Source organism: Ornithorhynchus anatinus, chromosome 6 (genome assembly GCF_004115215.2).
Source record: "Ornithorhynchus anatinus isolate Pmale09 chromosome 6, mOrnAna1.pri.v4, whole genome shotgun sequence".
Taxonomy (NCBI): domain Eukaryota; kingdom Metazoa; phylum Chordata; class Mammalia; order Monotremata; family Ornithorhynchidae; genus Ornithorhynchus; species Ornithorhynchus anatinus.
Genome location: NC_041733.1, coordinates 44,114,472 through 44,124,867, shown reverse-complemented (window position 1 = coordinate 44,124,867; position 10,396 = coordinate 44,114,472). Strand labels below are relative to the sequence as shown.

The following is a 10,396-nucleotide window of genomic DNA, read 5'->3' as shown; positions in this document are numbered from 1 at the left end:
GAGTAGAAAAAAGCGCTCCGGCGATACGTGAACACGGCTCCCCGCGACCGCCGGAGGGAGTCCCGCTCCGGCCCTCCGCGTCCCGCCGAGGAGGCGATCCGCCTGGCCGGGGGACCCCGGGGGCCCCGCTGGCCCCCGCAGACGCGGGAAAGTGCCAAGCTCTGCCGCTTCTCAGAGAGCTCTCTCCCCGAGTCGAGGACAGTGAGAAGGATCTCGGGGAAGGGGGGGGGGGGGGGGGGTGGGGGGGGGCTTCGGTGGGGACTTTATTCTCGCTCCCTCGCGACGGGCGCCTTTCTCGCCAAGGAGCCGGGTCGGCTTCTAGCCCTATTCGACCCGGGGGCCGGGGGGGTGGGGGGGGGAGGAGGAGGGAGCGAGGGTGGGGGGCGCGGGCCGAGCCCCTGCAGGCTCCGGAGCCCGAGAGGTCGGGGGAGAGAATCCCCGGCCGGCTTCCGGGTCCCGGCCTGCGTCCGGCGGGGAGGCTGTGGGGGAGGAGGAGGGGAGGGTGGACCCCGGCCTCACGTGGTGTGTTCAATTTCGGAGGCTTCCTCGATGAAGCTGGCCACCGGGCTGAGCAGCAACAGGGGGAACAGTTTGTATTCTCCGCCGGAGTCGTCCGACAGCGGGGGCAGCTCGTAGGGCCCGAGGGGACTCACGCACTCCTCCTGGGGGGCCAGCGACCCTAAGGACAGAGGGTCGGGGTCACCCCCGGCAGGCGGCGGGGCCCTCTTGCTCTCCGGCTCGGGGAAGAGAAAGTCTTTGGTGTCCTGAGGGTCCTCTCCGCTTTCGCCGGCGGGCAGCTCTTCGAACAGGGAAAGCAGCGGGTTGCCGATGTACTGTACCAGCTGCATGTCTGTGGGAAGCAAGTGCCGGGCGCTGTTAGTCAGGGCCGGGAGCGGCGCCGGGAGAGGGGAGAAAGGGGCAGAGAGGCCTCGGGGCTAATCTGGCGGCTCGGCTCCGGTCTGGCTCCGCTCCCGGGCCCTTTGACCCTCTGGTGGTTTACGGGAAGACCAAGGGCTCTGCCTGGAAAATCCGTGGGCAGTGCCACTGTCCTGGAAGGGACCGCCCACCCTATATCCTCCCACCCCCGTTCCTCGGTTCGGTTCGGGTCCCCGGCTCCCTGGTGGGATCTAGCCGGGATCTTGAGGCCGCCCAGGCTGGGGAACGGCAGCTTATCTCGATTAAGTTATCTTATGACTTATCAGTTAACTTATCGGGATTAAGTTGCCTTGTTTTCTGTCCGTCTGTCACCCCCGATGAGACTGTAAGCCCGTCGATGGGCAGGGATTGTCTCCGTCTGTTCCCGAATTGTCCATTCCAAGCGCTTAGTACAGTGCTCTGCACGTAGTAAGCGCTCAATAAATACTACTGAATGAATGAACGGCACGGCCTCCGCCGGCCGCCTGCCTCGTGAAAGCTCCGACCGCCCGCCCGGACCCTCACGGGGACCGCCCGCCCGGAGCGAGGCTGAAACCCCTCCGGTGGTCCCCGTCGCCACCGTCCTCCTTCCTTCGCTCGGGAGCCCTGGGACTCTCCCGGTTCTTTCTCAAAAATGTCAAAAACGGCAGACACCCACCTTTGTTTTCTGCTGCTCCCAACTCACTCATGCCTCCTTCTTCAACGTTTTTTATTGAGGCCAGACCCTGCAGGGGGAAGAGGCAAGGGGACAGCCGTAAATAGACGACAACAGTGATAACGATGCTAGTAGTAGTCATTCAGCCATTCAATCGCATTTATCGAGCGCTTACTGTGTGCGGAGCACTGTACTAAGCGCTTGGGAAGTGCAATTCAGCAACGGATAGAGACGGTCCCTGCCCGACGACGGGCTCACAGTAGTAATAGGGATGTTTGCTAAGGGCTTCCTGCGTGTCAAGCACTGCGTTGTGAATACTAAAAACTGCGGTGTTCGTTAGGCGCTTACTGAGCGCCAGGCACTGTGCTAAGCACCGGGGTGGACACGAGCAAATCGGGTTGGACGCAGCGCCGGGGTAGAAACAACCAGATCAGACACAGTCCCCGTCCCACATGGAGCACAGAGTCTATGGGTGAGAAAGAACAGGTAGTGAATTCCCGTTCTACAGACAGAGACACTGAGGCACGGAGAGGTGAAGGCGCCTTAGGTCACCCAGCACCTAAGAGGTAGAGCCGAGATTAGAACCCAGGTCTCCTGACACCCAACTCTTTCCCTCCAGGCCCCGCTGCTTCTCCGATCAGTTCTAGTGCCAAAGGTTAACACTCTGAGGTCAGTGTTGATCATTTCTGGAAACGTTAGCTCGGAAACGTGGGCAGGGAATGTTTGTGTTTATTGTTACGCTGCACTCTCCCAGGCACTTAGTACAGTGCTTTGCACACGGTAAGCGCTCAATAAGTACGGCTGAATGAACGAAAATGGTAGCGGGGCAGGAGAACCTTTAATCCCGCTTGAATCCCTTTAGGGTTGCCGCTTTCCTATCCTTTGAGAAAACCAAGCTCAGGGGCTTCCGGAGACTTGGAGCTTGTAGGATTCCTAGATGGTCAGAGTCAGATCCATATGAGATCTGTGCCAGCGATATTTCCCGGTTTACTCAGCAAGAGGAAGGGGGAGGGGAAGGCACCCCCTCAGGCCAGTCCCCTTTGGGAGGCCCAGGCGGAGATACCCTCGTCAGGGCCGTTCCGCCGCGGTCTGGGGGAGCAGATGGGGCCCGGGGGCGCCTCCACGTGAGACGGGCTGTCTCGCACACAGAGGGCGGCTGTGCCCAGGAGGAAGCCGAGCGGCAGCCAGGCCCTGAGGATTTTCAGAGCTCCAGAGCGGCTCGGCGCACGCTTGCCGACCCGTCGCTTTCTTCACCGCCATTTCTGGCACCCTGACCGTCGGGACCGGCTTCCGGCTGGGCCGGGCCCACCTCAGAGAGCCACCCGGGACGAGGCCGGTCGCTCCCCAGGTGCTGGGGCCTGTGGCCCCGCGGTCAGGTTTCAGGCCAAGACACTAATTCCCCTTCCCGCTCCTCCAGGAAATCGCGGCCTCGGGCACGCCAGAAAAGCCAAGGGGCACCTTCGCTGACGCCAGCCACGGGGGCGGGGGGGGGGGGGGGGGACTCCGACCCATCCAATACAGCGTCTTAATTAGCGGCGGATTTCTCCAGGCCTTGGCCGAGGATGGACCCTGCCTTCCAACTACCCGATTCCCAACACACCTCCTCCCTGGGACCCACCCTCCGGGCCCTCTAAGGCCGACCCTCGCTCTTAGAAAAAGCCCTCCCGCTTCAACCAAGCTGCCACTGGCCGTTGGCTCCGCATGCTCTGGGGCGGGTGAGGGAGGGGACGAGGGAGAAGAGAAGCGAAGACGACAGAGCCACCACGAAGCCACGTGGCCCAATGGAAAGAGCCCGAGCTCGCAATCAGGAAATGCCGGGTGACCTCGAGCAAGTTAATTTATTTCTCTGGGCCTCGGTCTCCTCCTCCGTAAACTGTGGATGAATTACCTACGCTCCCTCCCTCTTTGACTGCGTCTGTTCTGATGATATTAGCTCTATCCCGTCACTGAGCACACTCCTTGGCCCACAGGCGTTTAACAAATACCACAGTTACCATGACTGTGATGTCTCAATCAGTCCTATTTATCGAGCCCTTACCGTGCGCGAGGCACCGTACTAAACGCTTGGGAGGGTGCAGCGCAACAACATAACAGACACAATCCCTACCTACAACGAGCTTAGAGTCTAGGAGACAGACATTAGTATAAATAGATAAATTAGGGACACGGACATGAGTGCTGGGGGGCTGGGAGACACAGAAGGGAGCGGGAGAAGAGGAAATGAGGGCTTAGTCGGGGACGTGTCTTCAATAAAGCTCCGAGGGTGGGGAGAGTGACTGCCTGTGATATAGCCATGTCATCCCCCTTAGCGTCCACTCCCCCGGAGCGGATGCCGGCTACTTTTCAACCCACTTTGGCAAGAAAGGATTCCTCCCACGAGGTTCACAAGTTTCACAAGTTCAGGAGACAGCCTGGCCCCGGGCAGCAACGGTTTCCGTGGATGGCGTGCGGATCACGGCATTGCCCGGTGGCCAGTTCGCTGTGAAGAGGGGTGGCCCGTTCCCCACTGGGCAAGCCCAACCTTCAACCCTTCCCTGTGCCCTATGACTGAGTCTAGCCAGTGAGGTCACCTGGATCGATCAATGGTATTTACTGAGCGCTTACTGTGTGCGGAGCACTCAGCCTAGAGAAGGAGACGGACACTGATGTAATTACATTATCGATATGTGCACAAGTGCGGTGGAGCTGAGGGCGGGATGAATAAAGGGTGCAAATCCACGTGAAAGGTCGACACAGGAGTGGGGGAAAAATGGAAATGAGGGCTTAGTCGGTGAGGGTCTCTCGGAAGAGATGGGACTCCGAGGAGGGGAGAGTGATCATCTGCGGGACAGCGATCCAGGCCAGAGGAAGGCTGAGGGCGAGACGTCGGCCACGAGATAGATGAGATCGAGGTACAGCGGGTTAGTCGGCATTAGAGGAGCAGAGTGCGTGGGCTGGGTTCCAGTAGAAGAGCAGCACGGTGGCCGTAGGAGAGGCCAAGTTGGTTGAGTGTTTTAAAGCCAATGGTGAGGAGTTTTCTGTTTGAGGTGGAGGTGTGCGGGCAACCACCGGAGGTTCTCGAGGAGCGGGGATACACGGACCGAACGTTTTTGTAGACAAATGATCTGGGCGGCAGAGGGAAGTACGGACTGGAGTGGGGAGTGACAGACGGCAGTGAATTCGGCAAGGAGGCTGATGCAGTCATCAAGACGGAAGAGGATACGTGCGAGCAATTTGGATGGAGAGGAAAGGGCAGGTTTTCGCGACGTTACGGAGGTTGAACCGACGGGATGTGGTAACGGACTGAATGCCTGGCTTGAATGAGAGAGATGAGTTGAGGACATCGAAGATACAGGCTTGTGAGAGACGGGCAGGATGGTGGTGCCGTCTACAGTGATGGGAAAATAAGGAGTACTGTTTTGGACATGTTGAGTATGAGGTGTTGACAGCACATTCGAGTGGAGATGTCCTAAAGGCAGGAGGAAATGGAAGGCGGCAAGAAAAGGCGTTAGATCAGGGCTGGAGATGGAGATCTGGAAATCATCCGCACAGAGACAGTAGATGAAGCCACGGGAATGAATGAGTTCTCCATGGGAACTGGTGTAGATGCAGAATAGAAGGGGATCCAGAATTGAGCCACAGTTAGGAGGTAGAAGGCTGAGGAGAAGCACACGAAAGGGACAGAGATTGAGTGGCCGGAGAGACGGGAGGAGAACCAGGGGAGGACAGTGTCAAGGGAAGCCGAGGCTGCGCAATGTTTCCAGGAGAAGGGGGTGGTCGACCACGTCCAAGGCAACTGAGAGGCCACCGGATATGGCGAGGAGGAGACCCTTGGTGATCTTTGAGGGGGCGGTTTCTGTGGAGTGATGGAGGGAGCAGCTAGACTGGAGGGGGTTAAGGAGAGAATCGGAGGAGAGGAAGTGGAGCCAGCGAGCTTACTAAAGGAGTTCGGAGAGGAATGGTAGAGGGAGATGGGGCCGCGGAGTGAAGGGAGGTTTGTTTTTAGAATATGAAAGACATGACCTTGTTTGAAAGCAGCGGGGGAAAAAGACACTGGAGAGTGAACAGTTCAAGGTGGCGGTCGGGGTGGAAGAAGGGAGGGGGCCGGAGCTTTGAAATGGTGCGAAAGAATGGGGTCGGAGGTGCAGGTGGAGGGGGTGGATTTTTGAGAGGCAGCAGGCTATCTTTTTCTGAGAAACCGTTGGGAAAGACGGGAAGGAACTGAAGAAGGGGCAGGAGGAGGAAGGGACTGGAGGGGAGCAGGGGAGATTTTAGGGAGGTCACGCCTGATGGTTTCAATTTACTCGATAAAGTACATGGACACGTCACTGGGGCAAGAGATGGCGAAGGCTGGGGGACGGGGGGACGGGGGACGGGTCTGAGGAGGGAGTTAAAAATCCGAAACAAATGGGACAGGCGACGGGTATGGGAGTCAGTAAGGATGGAGAAATAAGACTGCCGGCAGAGGAGAGGGCAGGGTAAGGAAGAACTTGAGGTGGACGAGGTTGGCCTGATACCTAGATTTTCATCGGCAGCACTCTAAAGCTCGTGCGCAGGAGTAAAGGGAGAGGATCGTGGAGGTGATCCAGGGCTGTGGGTCAGCGGTACGAGATCGGCGAAGGGATGGGAGAGCGAGTGAGATGGATGCCCCAGTCAACCACGGGGCCTCAGGAGAGATCAAGGCCCCCTTTCTCCACAGACGGTCACGCTCACGGACCACGCGTACAAATGCCATCCAAAGGCTTGCGCTCTCACCTCTGTGGTTCTGGGTGACGTTTCGGTCTCATTCCTCCGCAGAACGGGACAGTCGGGACTGAGAGCCTAGGGAATGAAAGGGCCGGTGAGACAAAAACAAGTAGTTATGTGTCCCACGCTTCCGGGGGGCTCTGGCTGATGAGGGTTGCCGGCGAGCCTGGCAAGAACCACGGCTCCGGATCGTTCCCACAGCCGGACCGGTATTCCCCGTGAGCTTCGGCTGTCAGGAGATCCCAACTTGTTATCTCCGGAGCAGTTAAAGAACCCGCCCCTCACTCCTCATCTCCGGGAAGGTCCACTTCTCAATTCAAAAGCTGCTCCGCTTAACCTCGGGCCGGGACACCCATCTCGGTCTTTCTCCGTTCACTGGGATGGGGCTGGTGACTCACCCCGAAGAGGAACCGAGTCGCTTACCTCACCGACACCCTCGGAACCGTAATTCAGTTTCTTCCCCGACAGCATCGACTGCAGCTCCTCGAGGTTGGCTTCGATGCAGTTCAGAAAATCCTGCATCTCGTCCCTTCGGAGAGATAGATCGGGAACCGCTCAACCGACACCGTGGAGAGCAGGTCGGGGGAACGCGGGCCCGGAGGGGGAAGGACAACCGGACAAGCCGACAGCCAACGGTTGGGGGAAATTCCACATCACACAATAAGCCTTCTCGACCCGGTTCGACCCTAATCGCGGTATCTTTTCGGCGCCTCCTATGTGCCAGGCGCTAGGGAAGGTTCGACCGGACCCAGTCCCCGTCCCACACAGGGCTCACAGAGACGGAGGAAGTACTGGTATTTCGTCCCCATTTTCCAGGTGGGTAAACCTATGCTCAGAGAAGACGAGCGATTTGCGGGTGAACGGAAGAGCCGGGGTCAGAACTCAGGTCTCTCGACTTCCAGGCCTGTGCTCTTTCCACTAGGCCCTGCCGCTTCTCTGGGACACAGATCCCCAGCGATGGGGCATTTTTCGGCTAAAGATATCTCTCTGGCACTGTTCAGGAGCTGGAAGAACGTGTTTGTTGGTGGGAGCTCAGGCAGCCCTAGCCAGAACCCCCGGAAAGGGGAAAGTGCACGGACCCGGGAGTCGGATGTTTAGTCCCAGCTCTGCCCCTTGCTTTCTATGTAACCTCAGTTGAGTCGCTTACAGCTTCCTCATCTATAGATCGGAGATTCAATACCGGTTTTCCCTCCTACTTAGCCTACGAGGGACGGGGACTGTGTCCAACCCGATTAAACGTTTGGCACCTACTCCGCGCTTACGACTATCACAGTGATTGTAATTACTATTAGGGGCCCCCTGACCACGAGGGCCAAAACAAAAGGGGGACGGCGGGACCGGCCTACCTCGGCCTCCCTGCGAGAATCCCGCCGCGGGCCGGCAGTTCGGGTGCCCTGTGAACCCCGTCACTCCCCCATCTGTGGGGAGCTCGCCCCTGGCTCTTGCTGCAACCTTTCCGGCTTAGAAAGCCAAGGTCCCATCAGAGACACGCTCCTCTTCAACCCCCAGGACCGCTGCAGTCCGGCAACCGACGAAATGGAGTTCTCTAGGACGGACGTGACGAGGAGCCCCGATGCACCCGGGGTTGGCGGCCCGCCCCGCCCGAGCCAGGGTCGCGGCCGGCGGGAAACAATCGAGGCCTGAAGGGCGGGAGCCAAGGAGCCCCTGGGCTTTGCTGACCCGGCGAAGAATCGCCCAGAAACCGGCCGGATCCTCAGGGGACGGCGGGCGAACAGGGAAGGAGCGGAAAGATCCCGGGCCTGGGAGCCACGGGGCCTGGGTTCTAATCCCAGCTCCGCCACTTGTCTGCTGGGTGGCCTTGGACAAGTCTTTTCTCTGGGTCTCAGTTTCCTCCGCTGTAAAATGGGGATTCAACACCGTTCTCCCTCTCACTTAGATGGTGAGTCCGATGAGGGTCAGGGACTGGGTCCAGCCTGATTACCTCAGTAGAGCGCGCGGCATGTAGGAGGCGCGCGCTCCATAGACAGTATCAATCGTATTTACTGAATGCTTACTGTGTGCACGGCCTTGTACTAGACGCTTGGGAGAGTAAGATATAAGAGTTGGCAGCCCACAGGGACCTTCCAGTCTAATAACGACATCTTTACTGTCAGACCAACAGAAACCCACGGCTTGATGCTCACGGCTGCCCCTCACTGGAGGCATCTCGGAAGAGAAGAGTTCGAAACCTGACCGCCTTGCTGGTTTCCACCGTAGAGGCTTCTAGTGACGGGCTGGCGAATAATGATGATTAGGGTACCTGTTGAGCGCTTACTTATTTTGTTAATGAGGTGTCCATCCCCTTGATTCTATTTATCGTGATTATGTTGTCTTGTTTTTGTCCGTCTGTCTCCCCCGATTAGACTGTCAGCCCGTCACTGGGCGGGGATTGTCTCTGTCTGTGGCCGAATTGTACAATCCAAGCGCTTAGTACGGTGCTCTGCACAGAGTAAGCGCTCAATAAATACTATTGAATGAACGAATATTTGCCAGGCACTGGCTGTGAGGGCCCAACCGTGCGCTCGACCCATCAATCAATCCTATTTATTGAGCCCTTTCTGAGTGCAGGGCACTGTACTAAGCGCTTGGGACAGTACAGTGTAATAATATAACGGACATAATCCCCGCCCGCGACGAGTTTACAGTCTCCCTGCCTCTGGCTGCCACGAGCTCCCGCCTCGGAGGACCCGCCGCTTATTCTGACGAGTCTGACCTAGCTCCATCCCGGTCTTCTGACGGAGAAAGGGAGTGCAGAGCAATGGCGGGGAGGAGCGCTAGCCGTGAAAAGTGCAATTCTGCACCGGCTGCCGGAGAGAGAGGAGGAGGGAGCAATTCAAGCGGCCTTTCCGGCCTCCCCGGGGGGACTGATCTGCTGACCCGTGTCCAACTTGCAAAGCTTTTCGCTGACACACACACCCACACCCACAACCCCTAGTTTCAGGAAACGGGAAAAAAAAAATATCTTTGGTACAGTTTTTAGTAACATCAACATCCCTTTTGGGAGCTGATTTCAGAGCCAAGTTCTATGCCCCACCACCTGTCTTCCTCTTTCCACAGGGGAAGTGTAGAGGGCCCTGTGGGATACGGACAGATGGAGCAGCAGAGGGGAAGATAGGTCTAGAATCCTAGGTAACCTTCGAGCCCCCGCAGTTGGCCCTTGGGAAACCAGAAGGCAGTCAAGAAGGGGGGCGGAGCATACTGCAATTTATTTATTCATAACGTCTGTCTCCCCCCCCAGACTCTAAGCTCACCGCGGGCAGGGAATGGGTCTGTTTTATCGCTACACTCTGCACACAGTAAGCGCTCGGTAAATGCAACCGAACGAACTGAAGGAGTGCAAGGGACCCACTACCTCCTCCCTTGGAGGTGGAACCGGGGCGGGGCATCGATGGCATTCAGCGAGCGCTCACGGCGTGCAGAGTCCTGGGCTAAGCGCTTGGGCTACGCCGCGGGGTTGGCAGACACGTTCCCTGCCCACCAGGAGTTTACGTTCGGGGAGACTGAATTGGGGATGGCTCAAAACGGAAAACGGCTCCGGCCTTTCTCCAGAAAGCCTTCCTTGACTGACTTCTCCTCTCCCCACCCTATTCTCCCTCCCTGCTGCATCACCTCCGCACTTGCGTCCCGGCCCCCTACGCCCTTACTCACTCCCCGCCGCCGCCCCATAGCAATCGATCGATCCGTTGTATTTCCTGAGCTCTTACTATGTGCAGAGCACTGTACCGGGCTCTTGGGAGAGTACAATATATCAGCGCTTATGTCCATATCCTTATACTCTGTTGCTTCACCTACTCTAATTTACAATCCCTGCTAGATCCTAAACTCCCCCACCCACCCCCCGATCTTTTTAAACGGTATTTGTTAGGCGCCTACTGTATGTGCCGGGCACGGTCCTAAACACTGGAGGAGAAACAAGATGATCGGGTCGGACACAGTCCGCATCCCACCTTGGGCTCACAGCTTTAATCCCCCCTTTACAGCTGAGGTAGCTGAGGAAAAGAAACCAAGTGACTCCACGAGGGCAGATACTGCGCCTACCAACTCTACGGTATTGCACTGGCCCAAGAGCTGAGCACAGCGCTCAGCACACAGTAAGTGGTC

At 57.8% G+C, this 10,396-nt stretch overlaps 1 protein-coding gene across 1 annotated transcript in view; it reads right to left on the bottom strand.

Moving 5' to 3' along the window:
- Positions 1-348: 348 nt before the first annotated feature.
- Positions 349-10,396, bottom strand: part of LOC100681251 (heat shock factor protein 3-like) — a 47,403-nt gene continuing 37,355 nt past the window's right edge. The window contains exons 10-13 of the mRNA XM_029067532.2: positions 6,719-6,824; positions 6,305-6,370; positions 1,574-1,640; positions 349-850 (exon numbers count right to left, since the gene is read on the bottom strand). Of these exons, the coding sequence (XP_028923365.1) occupies positions 516-850; positions 1,574-1,640; positions 6,305-6,370; positions 6,719-6,824 (574 nt within the window). The 3' untranslated portion in view covers positions 349-515. The remainder of the gene's footprint in view (positions 851-1,573; positions 1,641-6,304; positions 6,371-6,718; positions 6,825-10,396) is intronic.